Raw genomic sequence first — 26,400 nt, forward strand, 5'->3', positions numbered from 1 at the left:
CCGCCGACCTCACTTCCGGCCCCGCCCCGCCCGGACCCCGGCGCGGCAAACCCGAGTCTTGTCCCGCCCACCTTGTGACCGGGGCGCGATTGTCGCCCTGTCCAGATTGGTGGAAGTTAAGCTTGCGTGGGGTCTGGGCCCGACTCAAAGGGCGCGTCAGCGGACTGGGCCCTGACCGAAACTTTTCATAAGCTGACAGTATCTTTTAAACTGTAGTTGACAGAATCAGTTTGGCGGGTCACCACCAGCACTGTTTGTTGTTTTTAAGACATCTGCAGTGCGGAGTTGGTGCATCCCCTGCTCGCCTCTCCAGTCCACCAGCTTCTAAACCTAGTTCGTCGGGGGCCTCCCTATCCGTTCATTAGGACGGAGTTCAGACCAGTGTTGTGCAGGGTCCGTACAGCCAAACCCGAGGAGCTGGGTGGGCTGCCCACTTACGGGCACCCAGGTCTGGGAGGGGGGACAGGGGGCTCGGCAAGCGGACAAGGAGCCAGAGGCGCGGGGGGCTGAGTTGGGAACAGGAAGCAGGCACATGGGTGGAGAGCAGACCTTAAAAGAACTGCACACGTGGTAATTAAATACTAACTCTGGGGAGGGCCCACGGAAAAAAAACACAAGGAACCTGCTCTAGCCAGGGAACAGCGGGGCTGGGCCAGCGAGGCACAGAAGGATTTGACCTGCTCAACTTCCTTGCCTGGAAACTGCACCCCTCTCCACCTTCATGTGAGGCGAGGGGGCAGGTGAAGTGCCTCTTAGAGCACTTGGATCACACCGGTACCACACACATGGCCTTTCTCTGCACTTCCAGCCCCGTGGATGGCCTGCCTGGTTTTCTTCTGGGTACAACTGAGGCAGCCGGCTGGTGCTCCTTACATGTTACCAGAACAAATCTTGGCCCCCCCCGTCCCTGAGGAGGCCATCCATTCCTCACGGAAGCAGTCCACTATCTGAGTGACAGAGTTACCAGCTCCAGGGAGCCAAGACAAGTCTCGATGGAAACGTTTTTGGAGAGCCCACAGAGACATGTGAGTATATCATTTTATTTCCTGACTCCATTTCAACAATGGAGTTAATGGCTACAGATGTCATCCATTTCCCCAACAATTCTTTCTCTTCACCAGGTCTTAGTTCTCTGTTTCTGGGCGTTCAAGTTACGAAGGTCAGTCTCTGATGTGGGACAGGGATACAGCCACCCCTCCCAGGCAACTGGCAGCAAAACATGAGAGGAAAACAGCAGAAAAGTGGCGCCAACCTTGGGAGAACCATACTTCCAGTGCTCAGAGGTGCCCTTAGGAAGAGCGGGCTGGGTTCTAAAGCTGGGACCCAAACACCAGGGTAGCTAGTTGCTATTCAACAGGGAACTGTTTCAGGCACTGGGGAAGGAGAGCCAGGGAGGTAGCCAGTGGGGATGGGGACGAAGCACCAGATTGAGCACCCAGACGGAAGTGTCTCTGGGGCACCCCAACCACCCCCAGAGGGCCTCTAGCCACTGCCCACAGCCTCAGGCTTTCTCAGGGACATCACCCCCTCACTGGGCTGAGGGAAGCACCTGTATCTGCTGGATGTGCGCAACTTTCTCCAAAGCTCTTGGGGACGGACTGGCTCCTTCCTGAGTTTGGTAATGTGGCTTTAGAGACAGACGAATGGGGGTCAGATCCTGATGCTATTACTGGGTGATCCTGGGCACATCATTTAACCTCTCTGGTCTAAGTTACATCTATGTTAACACCCTAGCTTCGGTGAGGATTAGACACAGTGCGAGTAATGTGCGTGGCCCTTGGTAGGAACTTAAAAAAGAATAAGTCATTGTCATTGCTATCACTATTATTCTCACTGAAGCAGATGCTTTCAAGGACAGGGCTGTAGACAGCGTCACCCCTCTGAAGCATGATGTCACAGCCTCCCACAGCCTGAGTGACCTTGCCCGGGCCAAGGCTCCCAGATGCAAGAAAGGATACAGCATATCCAGGGGTGGCTTGGGGGAGGAGCTACTCAGGGGAAGGCCCTCTAGCGAGGCCTGCAGGGTCTGGGCCGTGCTGTGATCAGCCAGGAGGCCCATGCTCTGGACCTGGGGGGAGAAGAAGGCAGGGAAGACAGTCCTTCTCAGCAGCCGCTCCACACAGGCCCTCTCAACCCTCCACCCTCTGCACTCCTGTCCTCCCCTCAGCCGCTGGGGCCAGACCCACCATCCTCCACACAGAAGACGGCATAGAGGGTCTAGCCTTACAGTGGCTACACAGCATCCCCTTCCCACCCACCTGCAGGAAGAAGCCACGCAGAGCCTGGCGTGTGTCGTTCGACAGGGTGGAGAGGTCAGCCAGAGCCGCGGCTTGCAGAACATGACCCACCTCCTCATGAGAGAGGACACTGCTGCTCTGGAACCGCACAAGCTGGGCCAGGGAGAGAAGCCCCAAACGCACGGGGATTTGGTATCACCTTCACAGATATTTCCTGTGCCCCTGCTGTGTCTGGCCCTGGGCCGGGGGCACAGATCTGAAGCCCAGAGAACCCTGCCTTCAGAAGCTCGGAGTTGGTGGGCAGAGGTGGGGTTGTGTCATAGGAGAGGGTCGTAAACTAAGCAGACTGTGAAACGCTGAGAGAGTTGGCCCTGCTGACCTCTTCAGTACCCTTCCCCTCACTCCTTGGCCCTGCACGAAACACGCATGGCCAAAAAGGACTATGTGTGGTTACCCAAACACACCACCATGTGTTCATTTACCTGCTATTTCACTTCACTGCCTGGAACACTTTTCCTCCTCTTTGCCTATTAATCCTTCAAACCTCAGCTAAAATGTTACCTTCCTGCTGAATGTTTCCATTTCGTTAAAACATCAGAGGCATTAATTGAGTGCTTACTGCATCCTTACTCACCTCTCCCTCCTGGCTCTGGCAGAAGCAATTACAGTCAACCTTTGAACAATGCCAGAGTAAACTGCACAGGTCCACTTAGACACAAGTTTTTTCGATAAATACAATACAGTATTATAAAAGTATTTTCTCTTTACTATTTTCTTAGTAATATTTTCTTTTACTAGCTTCCTTTATTGTAAAAATCAGTATTTAGTACACATAACACACAAAATATGTGTTAACTGACAGTTTATGTTATCAGGAAGGCTTCCAGTCAACAGTGGGCTACTAGTAGTTACGTTTTGGGGAGTCGAAAGTTAATACGCAGATTTCCAACTGTAAGGGGGTCAGCACCCCTAACCCCCACGTTATTCAGTGGGCAACTGTGCTCATCTCCGTGTTCCCACACCAACCACTGCCTTATTCACTGATCCACCTCACTCCCGTTCACAGGCTCACAGCTTTGTTTATTCAGTGGGCACTCACCGTGTGCCAGGCACTTAGCATATCTTCTGCTGAGCCACTAATAACATCATGGGTTGTTTTTTTCTTAAGATTTTACTTATTTGGCAGAGATCACAAGTAGGCAGAGAGGCAGGCAGAGAGGGCGGCGGGGGGGGCGGGGGGAGGCAGGCTCCCTGCAGAGCAGAGAGCTGGATGCGGGGCTCAATCCCAGGACCCTGGGATCATGAACTGAGCCGAAGGCAGAGGCTTTAACCTACTGAGCCACCCAGGCGCCCCATGACATCATGTTTTAACTATTAGTTTCCTTTTCTATCTCCTTCTCTAGATTGGGGGACCCTTAAAAGGCAGAGCATTTGGCTCGGTGACATCTTTGGTCCCTAGCACAGGATCTGGATGTGGCAGACAAGCCCTGGCCAATGTTTCACGTGCAAATGAATTAGAAAGAGTATCTGGGGGGTGCCTGCCTTCGGCTGGGGTCATGATCCCAGGGTCCTGGGATTGGGTCCTGTGTAGGGTTCCCTGCTCAGCGGGGAGCCTGCTTCTCCCTCTCCCTGCCTCTCTGCCTACTTGTGCTCTCTCCATATATAGCTGTCAAGTAAATAAATAAAAATCTTAAAAAAAAAAAAAAAAGAAAGAGTATCTGGGTCTTTTGGGGTGAGAAGATGTGGGCGTTTAGAGGAGTTCTCTGAGCAGCCCTCATAGACGGTGAAGGCCCACCCAGCCCCTCTGCTCTCTACCCCTCTACCTGGCCCCTTCAGGACCACACAGCTCATAACATCCTTCACACCACAGAACCATCCATTCTGCACTTACCAGGGTCATGAACCTCAAGATCTCAGGTCTGAGGAAGGAACTCTCTCCAGCATCCAGGAGCGTAAACAGCAAAAACCGATTCCAGGGCTGGGAGACCACATGGGATGCTACAGGAAACACCAGTCACCCTGGGTTGTTACTGCTGCTTTTCTGTAGGTCTCGGAACATTGCTGAAGAGGACTTTCTTTTATTGTCTCCAAAAGGGGCTGCTCAGCTAGCGGCAGGGCCTGGGACCAATTGACCACTGGAAGTTTCTTTCTTCCCTGGGCTTCTAGCCACTTAGGCTGCCTGCTCAGGGAGACCACATATCCCACTATTGTGGGAAGCAGGCAACAGGAAGGCCTGTGCCACTTCAGAACTTTGTGACCTTGGTTGGGCAGGTTACTTGACCTCTCTGGACTGCAGTGTCCTCATCTGTCTAATGGACATTGTAATGACCTTGCATGTTATGGAAAGAATTAAACAAAATGAGTGTGTATCAAAAAAACAGAGGTTGGGAGTCTGGGACAGGAAGGTGGCAGGGGCTGGCCACCTGTATGGGAACATCAGAGAATGGGGAAGGTTTCTACCGATGTCTGGGCTCCGGGCATGCAGGTAGTCAAGCAAGGCTTCCAGGCAGCCAACACAGGCATAGGACAACAGAGGGTCCTTCTGCAAACAAACGAACGAACAAATAAACCCCTTCGTGTCAGGTTTTGCTACCAGTGAGTTTTGGTACCAACCAAGAAAAGAAATTTTGGTTTTCAGAACAATTTATATTTCAGAATTTCAGATTTGGGATTGTAACCATGTAGATAATCAAGAAATATTTGTTGCTTTTATCTCTAACTCACGCACAGAGCCAAGTGCTTATACTGATGATTTACCAACATTCTACCTACATTCAAGAGAACTTTTCAGAAAAGGAGCAGTGCCTGGGTGGCTCAGATGGTTAAGCGTCTGCCTTTGGCTCAGGTCATGATCTCAGGGTTCTGGAATCAAGGCCCATGTTGGGCTCCTTGCTCAGTGAGGAGTTTGCTTCTCTCTTTCCCTCTGTGCAACCCCTTCCCGCCCTGCTCCTGCTCTCACTCTCTCAAATAAATAAATAAAATCTTTTTTAAAAAAAGAGAGGGAGACTTTCAGAAAAGGAGTTAAGCCCTGGGCTCCACTAAGAGATTCACAGATTACAGACTTTCTAAGAACCTCACAGTTTATCTAAACCAGTAGGTTTCCACCTTTTTTTTTAAAAGCAGAAGGTTACATCAAACAAAATTTTATGCTCTAATAAGCATACCAAAAGATCTCATTATCATCTGTCATTAGGGAAATGCAAATGAAAACCACCATGAGATAAAGTTACAATACTCACCAATAGCTAAAATTAAAAAGACCGAAAATACCATGTTGGCCAGAATGTGGAGCAACTGGAACTCTCATATACTTCTGATGGGAAAGTACAATGGTGACGTCATTTTGGAAAAGTTTGATGGTTTCTTTCTTTTTTTTTTTTAAAGATTTAATTTATTTTTTTGACAGAAAGAGAGGGAACACGAGCAGGGGGAGTGGGAGAGGGAGAAGCAGGCTTCCCACTGAGTAGGGAGCCCGATGCGGGGCTCGATCCCAGGACCAGGGATCATGACCTGAGCGGAAGGCAGATGCTTAACAACTGAGCCACCCAGGCGCCCCAGTTTGATGGTTTCTTATAAACATACTTACCATACATGGTAGGTAGAACTTTAAGACTCTCTCATGACCTCTGCTCCCAGATGTTACTACTACTGTGATTATGCTATGGTATATGGCAAAAGGGAGATTGATTGGGCCCAAACTCGTCTACCAGCCCTTGAAAAGCAGTTTTTTCTGGCTGGTGGCAGAACCAGAGAGCCTGGGGTGTGAGGAGGACTCAGCATGCATGGGTGGTGTGAAGACAGAGGGGCTGGCTAAGGAAGAACGTGAGCAACCTTCAAGAGCTGGGTGAGGCCCCAGAGGAAGAGGTGGATTTTCCCCCCAGATCCCCCAGATAAGCACCCAGCCTGGCCAACACCTTGATTTCAGCCTTATGAGACCCTGAACGAAGAACCTGGTCGAACCCACCCAGACTTCTGATGGAGAGAACTGTGGGATAATATAGTGCGGTGCTAAGCCATTACATTTGTGGTAACTTGTTACGCACTTAGAAACCGAATATGTCGTTTGACCCAGCGAGTCTACTCCTAGATATGTACCCACAAGAAATGAAATCCTATGTCCACAGAAAGACTTGTACTTTAGTGTTAACAACAATTTTATGCATAATAGCCAAAAATCTGGAAGTCCCAAATCAACAGGTAAATGGGTAAACAGCCGTGGTACAGCCATATGATAGACGACTACTCACCAATAAAAAGAAATTTAGTACTGACACACATGACAGTATGAATGACTCTCAAAAGCATTAAGCTAAGTGACAGAAGCCAGACACACAAGACCACATTTTGTACAATTTCATTTGTAGGAATTCTAGAAATGGTGAAACTAGAGTGACAGAAATCTGTCAGTGTTTACTAAGGGATAAGAATGGGGAGAAGAGATTGACTACAGACCGGCACCCTCTGGGGTGAGGGAAATGTTCTAGATCATGGTGGTAGTAGTGTTTATAAAACTATTTGTCAAAAGTCATTGAACTGAAAAAAAAAAAGTCATTGAACTGTACGCTTAGAATTAGTGAATTTTATTGCATGTAAGTTATATCTCAAAAAAACTGATCTTTTAAAATCTTTTTCTTCTTTAATTTTTGTTTATTTGTCAGAGAGAGAGAGAGATCTCTCAGGGGCAGAGGGAGAGGGAGGGGAAGAAGCAGACTCCCCTCTGAGCAAGGGTTCCCAGGACCCTGGGATCATAACCAGAGCCAAAGACAACCACTTAACTGACTGAGCCACCCGGGTGTCCCAAATAAAACGTTTTTTTAAAGATAAAAATTTTAAATTAGAAAAAAAAAAGAATATGGGACAGACTTAGACTTGCATCCTTGCTTAGTCACCATCTATGTGACCCTTGCTGAGTGCGGTTAAAAAAAATTACTGGGTTGCTGAGAGGGTTGGATGAGAATGGATATACAGTGTTCAGCCAGTGCTTGGCACAGAGTAAACAATAACAGGCGAGAGCAAAACCTCATGAAATGCACAACATCCCACTCTTTAACAACCCCTGGGTTTTCTCCATAGAGCCCCTATGGCCTCCAAGGCACACAGCTTGAAGTGTTTGAGCTAATCCACTCACCTATTTTATAGCTAAGAAAATGAGGTCCAGGGGCAAGAAATACTTGACCAGAAGACACCTGTACATATCAGTAAATGGCATGTCTAGAATAAAACCCTAGGCTTTGTGCCCTTTCTCCTCCAATCTAAAATTAACTCTTGGGGCACCTGGGTGGCTCAGTCAGTTAAGTATCTGCCTTCAGCTCAGGTCATGATCCCAGGGGATCGAGTCCCTTGTTGGGCTGCCTCCTTGGTAGGGAGCCTGCTTCTCCCTCTGCCCCTCTCCCTGCTCATGCTACCTCTCCTTCTCTCTCTCTCCCAAATACATAAATAAAATCTTTTAAAAAAATAAAATTAACTCTTAACCAGTGGGAATTTCTAGCCTCTTCCCAGGTATGCAAGATCACATAGCCACAGGCCAGCACGCTTTGGCTTCCCCACCTGGTGAAGAGCTGTGGCCCAGTGCCATTCTCTGACCCCATGCCCATATTACCTAACATACCAGTGAGGACTGGCTGAACGGTGTGTGGGAGCCGGGGCCACTGGGCATTAGGAAAGCCACGTACTACTACTCAGGTAACAATGGCTTCTATTCACAAGAGGCACTTCTTGGGACACCGAAAGAACATGGATTTTGTAGCCAAAAAGACTTGGGCTTGAATTCTGACCTAAAAGTGTGTGACCTCAGGTAAGTTACTTAATATCTCTGGACTCTGTTTCCTTGTCTACAAAACTGAGATGAGGGGCACCTGCGTGGCTCAGTTGGTTAGCATCCAACTCTTGATCTCAGCCCTGCACTGGGCTCCACGTTGAGCATGAAGCCTACTTAAAAAAACAAAACAAAACAGGGGCGCCTGGGGGGCTCAGTGGGTTAAAGCCTCTGCCTCCGGCTCAGGTCATGATCCCAGGGTCCTGGGATCGAGCCCCGCATGGGGCTCTCTGCTCAGCGGGGAGCCTGCTTCCCTTCCTCTCTCTCTGCCTGCCTCTCTGCCTACTTGTGATCTCTGTCAAATAAATAAATAAAATCTTTAAAAAAAAACAACAACACCAAACCCCCCAAAACCAAAAAAACCCGAGATGATCATTTCTACCTTATAGAGGAGTTGTGATGAATAAATAACATATGTCAAGTGCTTACAAAGAGTAGGCACTCAGTCAATGTTCTCTCTCCACCTTGCACTCCCCTAGAACCTTAACCTGACATGAACCTCTGCTCTAGTAGGAATGATCCTTGAGATCAAAACCTCACATCTTGTAAAACTAATTAGCTCACTGATTTCCAAACTGATAACAACATTCCATGCCCACCCCAATCACAAAGCCAAGTTTGAGCACAAACTCATACCCACTCTTACCCTTTCCCAAGTCTCCACAGAGATGTAGCAGCTGGGCTGGAATCCAGCAGGTGTTCTTGCTGGAGACACCTGGTTTCTGCTCCGAGACCCCCCCCCCCCCCCCCACAAGATACTATTCTCCATTCCTCCCAAGGTGGCCTGCTCTACTGTTAGTCCTGGCCAGGAGAAAAGGCCCTGCCTGTCTTCCTGCAGCTCCACCTGTTGGCCAAGGTCTCCATCTCCAAAGAAACTCAGAATAAACCTACTGTATTTCTCCTCCAGAGACATTCAGAGATTTACAGTCCTGTGGCTCCTCTGAGAACTAAGCAGAAGGAAAGTTCGCCCTGGCTTTGCCCTACTCCAGCGCCATGCAAATCACACCAATGACTACAGCCCTTCTTCGGACCCTGCCACTGCTACTACTGTGTCCTCTTTCCCCCACGTAACCCAGCACGATGAACTCAGGACACTGTGTCCAGCCTCACTACAACCAACATATCTCTCCTATGCTCCAATCCTGGGGAATGGAAGCTGTTCTAATAGGCCCAAACCACTTACTGCTGAAAGACTCCTTTTGTTTTGCAGATAGAGAAACTGAGAATCAATAAGAGATTGAATTCAGAGTTAGGAGCTGGGCAGGGGCTAAATGCAGATCTCTGTGATTCCGGCCAATGCTCCTTCCACTGCACTGCACTGGGCCACCTCGGTCAGACAGCTGCAGATCCTCCACACGCTTCCCAGCACTCCATCAGCGGTGCTGATGCTGCATGGCTGCTTTGGCCCAGAGACATCAAGGGGGACCAGCACTCAGCACACTAGCTTATGCAGTACTGTCATTCTTTACCCATTGATACCGCTTTTTAAAATAACAGCTTTAATGAGATATAATCCATAAACCATAAAATTCATTTTTTAGGGGTACAGATCAGCAGTTTTTAGTATATTCACAGAGCTGTTCAACTGTATAATTCCAGAATATTTTCATCATCCCAAGGAGAAACCTCGTTACTCATTAGCAGTTATTCCCAATTCCCTGTCCCCCCAACCCCGGTCCTAGGCAACCACTCATCCACTTCCTGTCTCTACAGATTTGCCTATCTTGGACATTTCATCTAAATGAAATCATATCATATGTGGTTTTTATGGCTGATTTCTTTCACTGAGTATGTTTTCAAGGTTCATCTATGTCGTAGCATGTGACCACTTCATTACTTTTTATGGCCAGACAGTATTCATTTGTATATGCAATTTATTTATCCATTCATCAGCTGGCGAACATTGGGGTTCTTTGTACTTCTATGAAGAGTACTGCTATGAACATCTGTATACAAGCTTCTGTGTAGACAAACGCTTTCAATTTTCTTGGGCATAATACCTGGCAGTAGAATGGCATATAGTAATTCCCCACTTAGCTTTTTGAAGCACTTCCGGCTGTTTTCCAAAGTAGCTGCGTCATTTTGGTCATTTTGCGTTCCCATCAACAACCCGTGAGTGTTCCATTTACTTTACATTCTCACAACACTTGACATTATCTATCTTTTTTGTTTTTTGCTGTCCCAGGGGGTGTGAAATGGACCTCACTGTCATTTACTTGAGTCACAGCAATAATCTCTTGCTCAACAGTCCCCTTGCCGTCAGGCTTTCTCCTCCCACCCCTCTTCCCTACTGGGGTTGCCAGTGATCAAAAACTCAGTCTGATATCAGATACAGGACTAGTATCCAAAACCTATAAAGAACTTAACATGGGGTGCCTGAGTGGCTCAGTGGGTTAAAGCCTCTGCCTTTAGCTCCCCTGGGATGGAGCTCAGCTTCAGGCTCTCTGCTCAGCAGGGAGCCTGCTTCCTCCTCTCTGCCTGCCTCTCTGCCTACTTGTGATCTGTGACTGTCAAATAAATAAATAAAATCTTAAAAAAAAAAAAAAGAACTGATCAAACTCAACACCCAAAGAACAAATAATTCAATCAAGAAATGGGCAGAAGAGGGGCGCCTGGGTGGCTCAGTGGGTTAAAGCCTCTGCCTTCGGCTCGGGTCAGGATCCCAGGATCCTGGGATGGAGCCCCGCATCAAACATGCTTCCTCCATTCTCTCTCTGCCTGCTTCTCTGCCTGCTTGTGATCTCTGTCTGTCAGGTAAATAAATAAAATCTTAAAAAAAAAAAAAAGAAATGGGCTGAAGACATTAACAGACATTTCTGCAAAGAAGACATCCAGATGGCCAACAGACACATGAAAAAGTGCTCAACATCACTCAGCATCAAGGAAATACAAATCAAAACCACAGTGAGTTACCACCTCACACCAGTCGCAATGGCTGAAATTAACAAGTCAGGAAACAACAGTTGTCGGTGAGCATGCGGAGAAAGGGGAACCCCCCTACGCTGTGGGTGGGAATGCAAGATAGTGCAGACACTCTGGAAAACAGTATGGAGGTACCTCAAAAAATTGAAAATAGAGCTACACTACGACCCAGCAATTGCACTACTGGGTATTTATCCTAAAGATACAAATGTAGTGATCCAAAGGGGCACATTCACCCCAATGTTTATAGCAGCAATGTCCACAATAGCCAAACTATGGAAAGAGCTTAAAAGTCCATCAACAGATGAATGGATAAAGATGTGGTATAGGGGTGCCTAGGTGGTTCAGTCGTTAAACGTCTGCCTTCGGCTTGGGTCATGATCTCAGAGTCCTGGGATCAAGCCCTGCATCAGGCTCCCTGCTCAGCAGGAAGCCTACTTCTCCCTTCCCCACTCTCCCTGCTTGGGTTCTCTCTCTCTCTTTCTCTCACTGTGTTTCTCTCTGTCAAATAAATAAAATCTTTTTTAAAAAGGTGTGGTATATATATATATACACAATGGAATATTATGCTGCCATCAAAACCCCCAAAATCTTGACATTTGCAACAACATGGATGGAACTAGAGGAAATAAGTCAATCAGAGAAAAATAAGTATCATATGATCTCTCTGATATGAGGAATTTGAGAAACAAGACAGAGGCTCATAGGGGAAGGGAGGGAAAAATGAAACAAGACAAAATCAGTGAGGGAAATAAACCACAAGAGACTCTTAATCTGAGGAAACAAACTGAGGGTTGCTGGAGGGAAAGGGGTGGGAGTGATGGGGGTGGCAGAGTGATGGACATCGGGGAGCTTATGTGCCATGGTAAGTGCTGTGAATTGTGTAAGACTGATGATTCACAGACCTGTACCCCTGAAACGAATAATACATTAAATGTTAATAAAACGCACAGATAAGAGCTCAGACAGGAAAACCTGGATTTCAGTCTCAGACCTGGAGTACAGAAACCAGCTGACTTCACCTGTAATAATCATCTACAAAATTACATAATAAATTCATGTCAGTTAAAAAAAATGTGGCAAAGGTTTCATTCCATGATATTAAAAAATTTAACAAAATTACTTTATTTCTTAACTTTGTATATAACCCATGTGTCATGTTAATTTCTTCAAAGATTTTCAATAAAAGAACAAGTAGTGGGGTGCCTGGGTGGCGGCTCAGTGGGTTAAGGCCTCTGCCTTCAGCTCAGGTCATGATCCCAGGGTCCTGGGATTGATCCCTGCATCGGGCTCTCTGCTTGGCGGGGAGCCTGCTTCCTCCTCTCTCTCTCTCTCCGCCTGCCTCTCTGCCTACTTGTGATCTCTGTCAAATAAATAAATAAAATCTTAAAAAAAAAAAAAAGAACAAGTAGTAAAATGAAAAACAAAAACAAAAACAAAACCAACTCAATCTGATAGAAGCCCTTCATGGCTCCCCTCAACACTTCTTGGCCTGGAGCATAAGGTGCTGACTGGTATCACCTGTGCCTAGCTCCTCAGTGTCGTCTTCTAATTCTTGCCACCCCCCACACACCACCGCACACTTCTATATTACGTGCTTTTGCTCATGCCGTCTTCCCTGTCTGCAATGCCCTTCCCTCTACCTCTGCCTAAACACTGTTCAAGGCTGAATTCAATGTCACCTTCTCTGTGAGGCTCCCTCTGACCTCCGCAAGCATCAGAAGCTTTTGCCTAAAAGTTTTATGGAAGGAGACAGAAATGCAGACCACTGACCATATAATAAAATATGATAAATGTAACCCTTATTACAGGGGTGAATAAACCATTCCAGGAGCTCAGGAGAGAGAGAGAGAGAGAGAGAATGAGACCTCCTTGGATTGCTATGGAATAATGTTTGCTGAATGTATAAATGATTGAACAAATGAAGAACTATTTTTAAACAGCAAACCTATGGAAGGGTCCAAAGGAGGTTTAGCTCCAGCCCTGGGGGAAGGGGAAGGACAGAGAAACATAATGAGTTCCATATACTTCCTTGGGTCAGGGCAGTGACAGAAAGGTCATTATGGCTGAAAACAATAGGGCAGGGAATTTCTCAGGAATGTGTCAGTGAGAGAAAGGAGGAAGGGGCTTCTTGGTCCTGTTCACCAGGCTGTGACAGGGACAGTGACTGTGAGGCTGAGCAACTCCCCACACAGACCCAGTAGCCTCTTCATGAGGAATTCATGAGTTACTACACTTGGTTCACCTTCCCAGGGACTGCTGAGGAGAGTCGAAAACTTCCAGAGAGATAAATAGTATATTATTCTACTTATATGAGGTCCTAGAAGAGTTAAATAGTCAAATAGAGACAGAAAGCGGAATGGTGGTTGTCAAGGGATGAGAAGAGGGAGCAGTGGGGAGTTACTGTTTGATGTGGACAGTTTCAGTTTGACAAGATGAAGAAGTTTTGGAGAAAGAAGGTGGTAGTGTTTGTACAACAATGTAAATGTACTTACTACCACAGAACTCTAACTTAAAAATGATTAAAATGGTTAATTTTGTTATGTAATATTTTACCAGGATTAAAAAAGAAAAAAACTGCCAGAGGCACAGAAGAGTGTCACAGGCGGATGACATCCAGGCTCTTGGGCAGGAGAGCTGAATGGTAATGGTGCTACGGGAAGTCACTGACCCCCTTGTGTTTAGGTTACTGGTTTGAGGAAAGTTTTTCATCACTCAAGGCCTGGTTCGAATGCAACCTCTCTTGTAGAGACTTTCTTGATTCAAATAATAGGTCATTTTGGCATTAATTGTAATTATTAGTATTTCCCACTCTCTGAGTACTTAGATGGCTAGAACCATAACATACTCATTTCTGTGTCCTCATTCACTCATTCAACAAACATTACATACCAATTTGGTGCCAGGCCTTATGCTGGATGTTGAGTATAAGGGAGTAATTTTTCTCTTATGTTCTGAATGTTAAAATAGGAACTTTGGCCTTTTCAAAAACATTGGAGAGAAAGCATTTGCCTTTCCTGCCACATTAAACTGGCTCCTCCTCACCAAAGGAAAGATTTCTCTAATAGGTAAAATGTTAGCTTAACATTTAATGTGCCAGCAGGACAGGATCAAGGTATTAAAGGTCATGTTCCCATGAACTTAAACTCTTAAGATCATGGCCAGGTGGCAAAGTGTCTATAATGTAAACATAATTTCCCTGCCTATGGGCTTCTGGTATGGCCTGGGGGAAAAGAGGGTGGTTCAAAAGCTCTCTTTGAGGGGCACCTGGGTGGCTCAGTGGGTTAAGCCTCTGCCTTCAGCTCAGGTCATGAGCTCAGGGTCCTGGAATCAAGCCCCACATCGGGCTCTCTGGTCAGCAGGGAGCATTCCCCCCACCCCGCCCCCGCCTGCCTCTCTGCCTACTTGTGATCTCTGTCAAATAAATAAATAAAGGGGCACTTGGGTGGCTCAGTGGGTTGAAGCCTCTGCCTTCGGATCAGGTCATGATCCCAGGGTCCTGGGATCGAGCTCCGCATCGGGCTCTCTGCTCAGCGGGGAGCCTGCTTCCCTCTCTCTCTCTGCCTGTCTCTCTCCCTACTTGTGATCTCTGCCTGTCAAATAAATAAATAAAATCTTTAAATAAATAAAATCTTTTAAAAAATAAAATAAGAATAAAATCTCTCTTTTAAAAACATTAATTAATTAATTAATTAAAAGCAGCTCTTTTGGATAGATACAAAGCAAGTATACTAAAATGCTACTGGCAGAGTCTAGGTGGTGGGTGTACGCTGGTTTAGTCAGACTTGGACTCCCACAAAAAGTCTTTCACCTTTTCTGTACATGAAAAACTCCAGACCAGAAAAAATCCCAGTACGATCTGAAGTCCCAGCTACATTCTCCTATAGTGTTTACCAGAAATAAAGCTGATGTTTTGGTTGTCATCTGATTTCTGATTTCTTTGAACCCACAAGGGGAACAAGACACAAAGATTAGTCAGACATAGTTCCTACCTTTAAGGAGTTTACAGCCTGGGAAAGACTGATATGAAAATGGGACTTACACCAGAGAGAGCTAAGGGTATAGAGCCTTGTGCATAGATATGGTGGCAGAACACGCCTCAGCAACCACAGAGCCAGCACAGGGCCACTCCTGGAGCATCCTCTATCTCCTTACATTTCCAACTTTTCCATACTGTGTAGAGGCCCAGTGGGGATCAATCCTTGAATATAATCTCCCACAATCCACAGCCATATCATATATGTGCAATAACCAAAGAGAGTCTACTCAAATTAAGGCCCCCTTCCCACCCCCAGAAGTCTCTGCAACTCGTCTCACTCATTTGCTGGCTCCCCCCACCTCCCTCCTCTTGTCCCATGAATGACTTGCCATCAGATCACACTGGATCTGACTGTCTCCCTTGGACAAGCTCCAAAGGGCAAGGAAAGAGAGTCCAAGTCTAACTAAAACAGCATAAACATCTAGGGCTTCAGTCACCTTATGATGGCCGGCTCTTATTTGAAAATAATACACAATAACCTTCTTAAAAGAAAAGAAAGTCCTAGGGAATCAAGGGTGGGAGGCAGGCCACGAGGCCAGGGGCAGGGAATGAGTCCATACCAGAGAACAAAATGGTGCTGCCATCAAGATAAATGCCATTTCCGATAATCCCCTGCCCTTGGGGAAGAAAGACAAGTCATGTGGTCTTTCCAGCCCAGCTCAATCTCCTCCTTCAGGAAACCTTCTCTGACAGCTAGCTCTGCACTAACCTACACCAGCCTATTAGTTATACCTGGGACTCCCACAGTGCAGTTGTCCCTTAGCCCCAAACCGACCACATGGTGTTATCACCTCTTGTCTACATGGCAGCCCACAGCCAAATGCTCACTCCTCAAAGGCAGACAACGTGACATATCTCCATGCCCCCACCACTCTTCCCAGCATTCGAAAGCTGCCTAAACAATGATCTCCAAAAGTCCTCTGAGCTAGGAAACATAAAACCCTATGAGGTAGACATCGACTGTTTCGGCTTACACGAAATTCTCTCCTTTTTCTGTGAACAGTTTTCTTTGCAGAACCATCCCTCTTTTATGTTCACTCTAGGCGAGTTATGGAGCTGACCGTATGCCCCAGCCTCCGGGAGAGGGCACTGGCCCAAGCCAGGTCAACCAGCGCATTGGGTGGCCCAGCCACATTACCCTAGTCAGGCTAATGAGACTCCTCCGTTCTGGCCACTGCTGGGAAAGAGAAAGTCTCTTGTTGCTGGAAAGGTGCTGCTGTTGGTCATCTTACCATCCCGTGAGAACAAAGCTGAGAGAACTGCAGAACCAAGACATGGAGACAGAGTTCTGGTGACACTGTCTGAGCCCATGGGATCCAGGTGGGCCTGAAGCCAGTGCTGACCCCTGGCCTTCTCAGTTATGAGCCATTTTGAGTTTCATTTCTGTCACTGTAACTTTAAAAGTCCCAATTCATCCACCCCCCAATCCTGGAGGAAACACCAGGTTCCTGAAAGCAGCTACTTCTTCCTACAGTTGTTCTGGGAGAAGCAGGCTCCACTGACGGCGTCCCGTTCAGCAAGGGCCTTACCTGCACCAAGAGGTTCTGCAGTCCAATGACCAGGGACAACACCTGTGATATTCTCAGTGGAGCCAGGACAGTGTTCTCAGAGGCGGGTGGTGGCTGGGCCCCTGAAGGCACCAGGGCCACAAGGGCAGAGGAAAAGTTTTGCTGCAGGGCTGTCCGCAGGAAGCACAAGATGGCAGCTGAAAGCAAGAACCCCTTATCCTCAGTTCCTTCCTCCTTTCTCACCTCCCACCTAGCTCTGTCACAGGGGGAAGACAGTGGAGATGATAATAGGGTGACCGCAGGCTGGTCTGGGGAGAGTGGTCCCATCTCACAGTCTAAGGGAAAAGCTCTTCCTTTCCTGCTAGAGTGCCCTGGGGCCATACCTGAGAGCAGCGCAGTCTTTTTCTTTGGAAAGCTGAGGACCTTCAATACTTGGTCCAGTTCCACGGACAGTTTCTGGTGAACCTGGTAGGGCAGAGTTAAGGGGACACCTCCCACATTCCGGCAGCTGGAGCAGAAAATAACCTGTCCCAACAGCTCCTATGTGCCCTCACACACCTACCGCATCCAGAGGGACAGAGGAGACCACACAGTCTTGTGAGCCCACCAGCCCTGGATTCAGGAATGTGAGGAGGCAAATTAGCCTGTACAGAGAGGACCCTTCTTCTCCCAAATCTCCCCCATCATCAATGAACTCCTCCACCAGGGAAACTCCCTGGCCTCATGTGTGACTCAGTCTCCACTCCAGCCCACCATCCAACTTAGATCTGGAGCCAGACAGCCCAGAATCAAAGCCCTGGCTCGCCACTAGCCAGCCATGTGGCCAACGGGAATTCACTGCCCCTCTCCCAGCCTGCCTCACTTTCTTCATGTATGAAACGGGAACAATGCCGCCTGCTTTCAATCTTTCCAGAACTATTGTGAAGAACCGCTGAGGCTCAGCATTGGGGAACGTGTCTTTAAAGTCAAAGCACTGTCCAAACTGAGGGGTTAGTTGGGAGTCATGGGTTCAAAGCTGAGTCTGCTCTGCTCTCCTCACCCAGAACACACGCTGCTTCAAGGCAGGAATTACTTCTCTGCTTGGATCTGTCACAGTCTGACACAAAGCAGTTTGTCCAAAATGCTTAGCTAGTGGAATCAGCAGGTTCCAGGTGGAAGAACCAATTTGTACAAAGGGACTGAGATGACACACTAATATAAGATGCTAATAGAGGAAACTATAGGAGTTATTCGGGAACTCTGTGCTGTCAGCCCAATCTTTCAGTACAGCTAAAACTGTCTTTAAAATAGAGGCTATTGGGACACCTGGGTGGCTTAGGTGGCTAAGCGGCTGCCTTCTGCTAAGGTCATGATTCCAGGGTTCTAGGATTGAGTCCCACATTGGGCCCCTTGGTCAGCAGGGGAGCCTGCTTCTCCCTCTGCTTGCTGTTCCCCCTGCTTGTGTGTTCTTGCTCTCTTTCTCCAAAAATAAATAAATAGTGCTTGCTTTGGCAGCATATATCCTGAAAATATAAATAAATAAAATGTTAAAAATTAAATAAAATAGGGGTGCCTAGGTGGCTCAGATGGTTGAGCACCTGCCTTCAGCTCAGGTCATGATCTCCAGGTCTTGAAATTAAGCCCCACAACAGGCTCCCAGCTCAGCAGAAAGTCTGCTTCTCCCTCTCCTTCTGCCTCAACCCCTGCTTGTGCTCTCTCTCTCTCAAATGAATAAAATGTTTAAAAAAGAAATAAATTAATAAAATAAAATAAAGGCTATTGGGGTGCCTGGGTGACTCAGGTCACGATTTCAGGGTCCTGGGATTGAGCCCAGCTTTGGGCTCCCTGCTCAGTGGGGAGCCTGCTTCTCCCTCTGCTTCTGCCCCTCCCCCTCCATACTTACTTGCTTGTGCTCTCTCTCACTTCCTCCCTTTTAAAAAAATAAATAAAATCTTTTAAAAAATAAAGGCTATTAAGTAAGAATCAATCATTCAGGGGCGCCTGGGTGGCTCAGTCGTTAAGCGCCTGCCTTTCACTCAGGTCATGATCCCAGGGTCCTGGGATCGAGCCCTGTGTCAGACTCTCTGCTTGGTGGGAAGCCTGCTTCTCCCTCTCCCACTCCCCCTGCTTGTGTTCCCCTCTCTTGCAATGTCTCTTTCTGTCAAATAAATAAAATCTTAAAAAAAAAAATCAATCAGTCAAATCATCCACCATATGGAGATGTGAAAGAGCAGAGCTGATTTGGAGAGGAGCTAACAGTTGGTCAGAGGACAGAGAAGGAGGGTGGAATGGCAGAAAGTAAGGCTGCAGAAGGACCAAGGTCTGCAGAGTGTCAGCGGCCACGTGGAGAGTGCAGGCAGACGGGCTGCAGGCTCAGCAGATGTGGAGCAAGGGAAAGGCCAGGGACCAGGAGACGGAATAGGCTACTTCAGAGGGGAGGACGAACCATTAAGGCAGTGGAGAGGACTCAGAGTGGAGGTGGGTAGTAGGTAACTGGCTGGGTGTGAGCTGAAGACCAGAGAGCCAGGGACACGGTGCAGGTTCCCACACAGGCAGGTGACTGCAGGGGTAGATGGGCCAAACAGCCTCACATAGAAAAGCAGAAAATGTTCCTGTCGCAAATCGATGCTGTGGGCAACAACCAGAAGACTTATTATAGTGTAGATCTGCCCACAGCCTGATGCCACTTTAGAGGACAAACTTTATGTTGTTGTTGTTGTTGTTTGGGTTTTTTTGGAGGCCAAACTTTAAAAATGACTTCACTTCTACACAAATGAGCAAGTGCCCGGCACTTCAATGGCACAGGGCAGGGCACAGGGCAAAGACACCTCCAAGGCTAGAAGACGGTTTCTATCTGCCAGCAGCAGTCAGGCTTAGGAGGGAGACGCCTGGATGTGGAGCAGCCCACACAGGAGTTCACGCAGGGCGCTCTGAGGACAAGGTCCCATACGAGGGGGCGAGGAGGGACTGAGAGGGAAGAGGTGCTCTGTGGATACGTCCACTGTGCCCCTGTTCCCTGCATCACCTTTCCCAACAATCACAATGGCAGCTCGCATATGTCTGGCATTTCACGGCTTACCACCTAGCACTGTAAGGTCACAGGCTGGCTTCTGCCTTCCTGTCCACTCTGACAGGCCACTCCCTACATTCTAGTCACATGGTATCTCACCAGTCTCCAAATATGTACACACGTCCAAAATTTGTGCAGCTTCGTGTCTTTTTTTCAAATTGTTCTCTTTACCTGGAATGCCTTTCTCCACTATCTTTGCCTGGTACAATCTTACCTTTCAAAGCTTTGCTTAAAGACTACAATACTAAGTTTCCCAAGTGTGGGGTACATGCTGTATTTCTTTCTTATTCCTCTGTGCCTAGAACACAGCCCGGATGAAGGTTACCCATGTAGGATAAATAGAAACCAACCTGACAACAGCCATGGACATCTTCTCCCCCATTCTGGAGGCAAGGACACTGAAGCTCAGAGATTAAACATCTTGCCAAGGTTACTCAGCTAATAAGCCACAGAGCGGGAACCAGAACTCAGTGACTTTGTCACTCCCCTGCGTGCCACCCCATGCCCCAAAGCCACTGGGGCTAGTGACTCACCTGCAGACTGCCATCGTGCTGCTGAGCAGAGAAGGAGGCAGCAAGCAGCCAGGCAGAACAAAGGAGTGTGGTGCTGGGAGAGGCCCCCTTGGTCCAGGTGAGTACCAGAATCTTCTCCAGAAGCTCAATCAGGGCCGTGCTACTAAGGAGCACCGCAGCAGCTGGAGACGGTTGGCAGGGTAAGGGCTATGAGTTACTCGGGCTGCCGGCATCGTGGTTAGCACCTGACGGGGACTTCACGCACACATGGTGAATGAACAAAAGGATCAGCTTTAGGCTCTAAGGGTTCCAGCTTCATTCTAGAACCACAGGTTATCAGAACCAGAAAGGACCTTATGACCATCTGGCCCAGCGACATCCTCCCCATATGTATATATAGTTTTTAAGATTTTATTTATTTGATAGAGAGAGACAGAGCAAGAGAGGGAACACAAGCAAGGGGAGTGGGAGAGGGAGAAGCAGGCTTCCCGAGGAGCAGGGAGCCCAACATGGGGCTCAATCCCAGGACCCCGGGATCATGACCCGAGCCAGAGGCAGACACTTAACGACTGAGCACTCCAAGCGCCCCTCCCGATATATATTTTCAAAGCGGGAAAAAACTACGGGCAGCAAAGGCCACAGACACTGCCCAGCACCCCTCCTATTCATTGCCTCGCTGGGGCCTCAGCACCTCTTTTCTGGCTGCTTGGTGTAGTCTGATGAAGGCTCCAGTACAGGAAGTTGAAGGCGGGCTGCAGGATGTCCACGTCAGCGGGGCCGCATTTCCCACACAGCTTGCTCACTGCAAGAGTCCCCAGGCCCCATCATGTAGCCCTTCATGGATTCAACGCACACGAGCACTCACAATTCTCACAGATAATGGCCTTCGACTGGTTAATTTCAGATGTCAGTCTGTCATCTTGGGGCCCAAGCTCAAACTAAGTGTCCTTGGTAATACAGCCAAGGAAGAGAAACACAGTAACAAACCTGAAGGCAAGCAGCCCAGAGCTGCAGCTCAGGACAGACTACACAAGTTTACGTGATCAAAAGGCATCCTGTAACAGCACTGATGCCAGAGAAGACTCCAGGCTGGAGAGCCTGCAGAGGTCATCTAGGCCAGCCCGCCACGCGAAGCAGGAAAAGATCCAGCCTCTGAAATCTTCCAGCAATGGGACACTCACCACCTTTCCAGGGGACTCCATCAACATCAGCGTGAAGTTCCCTGAATTTGCCGTATTCTCTCTCACATCACCCTCATCTGGCTAACTCCTTAACTCCTACTCAGCGATTGAGATTCAGCTCAAAGTTCACCTCCTCCATGAAGCCCTCTGTAACTTCTCAAGGCAAGATTAGATGCCTATTGCTCCCTCAGCCCTCATCAGAGTAGTTACTACACTGTAGAGTGACATCTACAGAACATATCCCTTTCCTCCTGGGATTGGGCACTCTTTGCTTCCTGACCTACACCACCTCAATATGAAACCTACCTAAGTCTCCATTCACTGCTTTGGCGGCCACAACACGCTTGACTTTTAAGTGGCTTGTGGTCAACCAGATAAGCAGTCCTCCCCTCACCCGTCTTCTACTCGCAATGCTCTCAAATAAAAGGGTTATATATAAATGTATATTACACTTCACATGTATGTTTCAGGTCATTATCCCCTCCGGAGGCCCTTCTGACAGCGGTTTGATTTTGTCACAGGCAGTCTTCCCTCCCAGCTGAGTGTTACACTTGACCTGATAGACAGGCTGGGAGGACCAGCACCAGGCCAGGCCTGAAGGCCCTTTTTAAGTCTGACACCCATCTCATGAGGACGCCTGGGCTCCAGGCAGGGAAAGAACCATCTTCACCTGTGGCCAGAGCACCTGACAGTCCACAGGTACTGAAGACACACCATTTTTCCTATTGATTTCAGTATTTCCTCAATAAATCTTCCTAAGGATCCTGCCTATGAAGCGGCAACTGCATTAATCAGCAATGAAAGGTCCCAATGAGGTCTGAGTACAGGTGAGAGAGGCCTAGGGAACTGTGACCTGGATCATCGGATCCCGAGTCCGTTGTGGAGTGCGGTGGAGAACTGAGCTTGTGCCCAGGAAAGGGAGCCTGCACAGAGCTGCACTGGAGGTCTACTGCGTGCCAAGCATTTGAGTATTCGACATCTAGCTCTCCCTTATCTTAACTCTACATCAGCTAAGTACTACGGTTTTACTGGTGAGGAACGGAAAGCCAGGTGATTGTCCAAGGTTGCGTAACTAATGACTGAGAACAAACCAAGGCATTCCTGACTCCGGAGCTGTGCCTTGTCATACAACGTTCTGTTTGTGTTTCTTTTCCCAAACACTCCCACAGTACAACTAAAGAAAGATCTAAAAGGTCCCACAGCAGGAAGCTCACAGGAACAGTGGCCCACTAGCTTCTTCCAAAGGGCTGAATGATGGAATAAAGGAGCATGCCCAGCCCTGCGCCCTCAGGCGCTGTCCCAAGCGCAGGCACCTTGGTGAAGAAGCTTCACGGCCATGCTGTCCAGTTCTTGTTCTGATGTGTCCTTCAGCTGCACTACAGAAAGGAGGCTCAGGAGCAATGGCAGGTTCCCCGAGGCTGCGAGGAAAAGGAGGGCTGGTCAGGAGACCTAATACTCAGATCACCTCAAGGTCAAACAGATGCCCTACCCCGCTGTAAATGTTTGTTGGGATTTACCCCTACCTCCTGCCTTCTTCCTTCCATACAGAGGCAACTGACAAATTGGGTGCCAACTCTGGGCTGGGTACCAGAAATTTAATATTTCACTTAACCCCCTTGTGAAATAGGGACTATTTCTATTTTGCAGTTAAGAAAACAGGCTCAGGGGCACCTGGGTGGCTCAGTGGGTTAAAGCCTCTGCCTTTGGCTCAGGTCATGGTCTCAGGGTCCTGGGATCAAGGCCCGCATCGGGCCCTCAGATCAGCAGGGAGCCTGCTTTCTCTTCTCTCTCTGCCTGCCTCTCTGCCTACTTGTGATCTGTCAAATAAATAAATAAAATCTTTAATTATAAAAAAAAAAAGAAAGAAAGAAAAGAAAACAGCTCAGAGAGGCTGAGTGACTTCTCCAAGCTCCCATAGCCAGTTAGTGGCAGGGTCAAGACTTGAACTTAAATCTGAGTTCAATGCCCACATTTTTTCAACTATGTTTCCATGAAATCTCATGGCTCTTATACATTATTATCATTTAGATGTGACTTATCCTTCCCTGCCAAGGAAAGACTCAGCTCCTCCAGACCCTCTTAAATCTATCTGAAAACTTTCATCCTCAGTCAGGACTGGATCAAATGAACTACAGTTCTCCTCCCACTTCCTCTTAATTACTTGGAAATTTTAAATTTCAACTTTTAAAAAATAGGAAAAGATAAAGCAGTGCCAACCTTTTCAGTGTCTTTAAACTGCACCAAACATCAAACTTCCTGGACTCCAGGGACTCCGGGGAGTCCCATTCCAGATTTGGAAACTATCCTTCTGGATCTCACTAGCAGCTTCTAACACATTTCAGATCCACCCCCTTCCAAGCACTTGCAGGCTGCTGCTGCCTTCCTGGCCTCCCCCATTATTTCCTGCTTTCTTCTTCCCAAATGGAGGCTACCATTCTTATGACAAACAGCTCTGAGCACATGCCATGCTGGGTGGGGACATGCATGCATAGACTGAACACACCCACTTATGCTAAACACACAGAAACATTAAACATAAACACATGCACTCCATACGCACACACACATACATCAAGTATGCTGAGTGCTCAGTCTCTGATGAGAGGAAGGAGGTAAAGTTTAGCTTGATCCCACAATGGCCTGACTTTTATTTTCCAGAGAAAACTCTTGACTCTCTCCTGAAGTAGACCCACTCCTGAGCTAAAGGTCAAAACATGCCCCTGACAGCTCCAGACTAACCTCCTGAGGGAGAGGCCCCATGTTCCATCAATAGTTGTTGTAGGATCAGCAGGAAGTGGCCTCGGATGAGACCACTCACTTCGACATCCTCATTCTTCCTCAAAAAGGTCCTTAGGACAATCAGTACTTTGCGGGCTGTGTCCACTGGGCTGGAATAGATGAGATCCTGAGCAGGAGAAAAGGAAGCCAGAGCTCAGAAGACATCATGGTTGGGAACAGGAAAAAGAGAGGAACTGGGGAGGGACCCAGAATGATGGTGTCACAGAACCCGGGGAAGGGAGCACTCCCTTACTTGTCACCTATTATGTACTAATCTGTTGAAAAGGTCCATCCCAAATAGGAAGAAACTGAGACTCAGAGCGATTATGTGGTATGCCAAAGGTCACACAAGCCAGTAAGTGGCACAGCTAAGATTTGAATCTCCTACTTCCAAGCCCAAAGTTGTTTCTACTTTCCAGGATGCCTCTCTCTGAAAAGGTAAGTTTTAAGGTCAAGAAGAGCTTATTTCAGACAAGGGAACTGAAGGTGCCTTAAGGGAGGAAAAGAGAGGGGGATGGAGATGTCACAGGGCAGGAAAAGGATGGGTTAGGACAGATTCAGGGCACAGGAAGGGAGGCGAGGATCAGGTCAGGCCCCTTCTCTTCCACGGCATCTGGCTATTTCTGCCCCAAGCTGTAAAGGCCTTGGGTTCAGAAGGCAGGAAAGGACATCACTTTTTACTTGCTTTCAGAGTTATTTTAATGAGTATATGTTACAGGCAAAGCCAGTCAGAAGCCACACCAGAGACCATCCTACTGATAGCTCCTGGCACCTACCAGCTCAAACAAGCCAATTCCTTTGGACAGGCTAACATGCTGGGTGCTATGCAGCCAAGGTCACTCACAGACTCCCTTTCCAGGGAGGACAGCTGACGCACAGAGAGACATGGCTACAGGGCACCCAGCCAGATACTCCAGATGTGCTGATCACTGGGTGAAACGGGGCATCTGGGCTTGGCGCTACACAAATGCCCACAGCTGCCAGAGAAACAACTATAAATCAACAGCGACTGCTCAACTATGGACTAATAATGTCAGGTCCTGCAATGTGTTTGTAAGGGCCTTTTCAGCCAGAGCAGCCCCACCCCGGTTGAACTGTCATTTTGTTGTAAAACTTGGATTGACCTTGCCCCACCCCCCCACCGCCCCCAGGGGAACTAGCTTAGAGGCAAGTCCCGGAAACCAGTCCCAGGTAATAAAGTCCAAGTACAAAGGTGGGTCAGGCCAGGTGGAGACATTCAATCAGTGGGGGCGCACACTGTCTCCTAGCCACCTAGGTGATGGGCTAGTTTCCATGGCTACTGTGGGGTGAATTGTAATTCAGTTAGCCACCTGTGTGTGGCTAGGCCCAACCACATGGCCTTTGCTCTATAAAAGGTAGTCTGGAAAGCAGGGAAGGGTCTCCTCTGTAAGGGGTGACCCCAACCGGTCTGTTTGACGGTCGGTCTGATTCCTGATGCTTGGCGCGAAATAAAGCTTTGCTTGACCTTCGCTTTGTATCAGTCTCGCTCCTTTAATCACGGACCCATTACTGGGGTACCCAATTTTGGGGGGTCCCAACATGTTCAAACTGCAGCTGTATGTTTGTGGATGGATTATCTGTATCCTCATAACTCTTCTAGGTAGGTGTCACCCTAATTTTTCAAATGAGGAAACAGGCCGATTAAGTCGCCTGCCTGTTGAGATAGCGGTGGCACTGTAAAATCTACTACGCTATGAGTTAAGGAAAAACAGGTATGAGTTTGGCTTCATCTTTGTCACCTTATATAGGGACTCAGAAAACTTCTCTGGAAGGAGATGATCACAGAATAGGAGGGTTAGGGAGACTCTCAGTTCATTTACATGAACCGTTTTACTTTACAGGGTATGAGGCTAAAGCCTAGAGTGGGTATGATTTGCCCAAGGTCACAGGGCCCCAAGCCAATTCCCTGATCCTGCTCCTTCGCCAGCACTTGGCTGCCTAGCCAGAGAGCTGGTCCCTCAGGACCCTGAGTTAAATTTTAACAGTCCAAAAGGAAGAAGGTTACACAGCCTTCGGTGGCTGTGGTGGATGCCAGGGAGGGAGAGTGCACCCCACTGTGTGCGTCAGTGCAGAAGGCTCTGGATGGAACACGGTCTACTCCGCAGTCTCTCCTGCCCAGAGCTGTCCAGAAATTTCTGAGTGGGATCAAGTAGGGTGATATGGGTAAGGAGGAAACAAACAGAGCTTCTGTGACCTCATTGTTTTTCACATTTAAACAACCCACATGAAAGACCACCCATTGATAAGAGTGGCGATTAACAGCTTTGTTTTCAGCTGTTAATTACCCATATCAAAAACAGAAATTGGTACCAACACATATTTTTAGACACTTTTCCCC

General features: G+C 47.9%; 1 protein-coding gene and 1 long non-coding RNA gene across 2 annotated transcripts in view; one reads left to right on the top strand and one right to left on the bottom strand.

Moving 5' to 3' along the window:
- The first annotated feature begins 144 nt into the window (after window positions 1–144).
- LOC123946858 lies at window positions 145–2,388 on the top strand. Its single transcript, XR_006819666.1, has 3 exons — window positions 145–393; window positions 809–1,025; window positions 2,265–2,388. It is a non-coding gene; the product is annotated as an uncharacterized LOC123946858 (long non-coding RNA).
- MEI1 (meiotic double-stranded break formation protein 1) overlaps window positions 1,084–26,400 on the bottom strand; it is a 76,227-nt gene continuing 50,910 nt past the window's right edge. Inside the window, exons 21-31 of the mRNA XM_046012678.1 lie at window positions 24,003–24,168; window positions 22,577–22,681; window positions 20,774–20,884; window positions 20,104–20,264; window positions 16,905–16,986; window positions 16,543–16,718; window positions 4,698–4,779; window positions 4,129–4,235; window positions 2,259–2,390; window positions 1,959–2,068; window positions 1,084–1,206 (exon numbers count right to left, since the gene is read on the bottom strand). Coding sequence (XP_045868634.1) covers window positions 1,161–1,206; window positions 1,959–2,068; window positions 2,259–2,390; window positions 4,129–4,235; window positions 4,698–4,779; window positions 16,543–16,718; window positions 16,905–16,986; window positions 20,104–20,264; window positions 20,774–20,884; window positions 22,577–22,681; window positions 24,003–24,168 — 1,278 coding nt within the window. The 3' untranslated portion in view covers window positions 1,084–1,160. The remainder of the gene's footprint in view (window positions 1,207–1,958; window positions 2,069–2,258; window positions 2,391–4,128; window positions 4,236–4,697; window positions 4,780–16,542; window positions 16,719–16,904; window positions 16,987–20,103; window positions 20,265–20,773; window positions 20,885–22,576; window positions 22,682–24,002; window positions 24,169–26,400) is intronic.

Source organism: Meles meles, chromosome 7 (genome assembly GCF_922984935.1).
Source record: "Meles meles chromosome 7, mMelMel3.1 paternal haplotype, whole genome shotgun sequence".
Lineage (NCBI taxonomy): Eukaryota > Metazoa > Chordata > Mammalia > Carnivora > Mustelidae > Meles > Meles meles.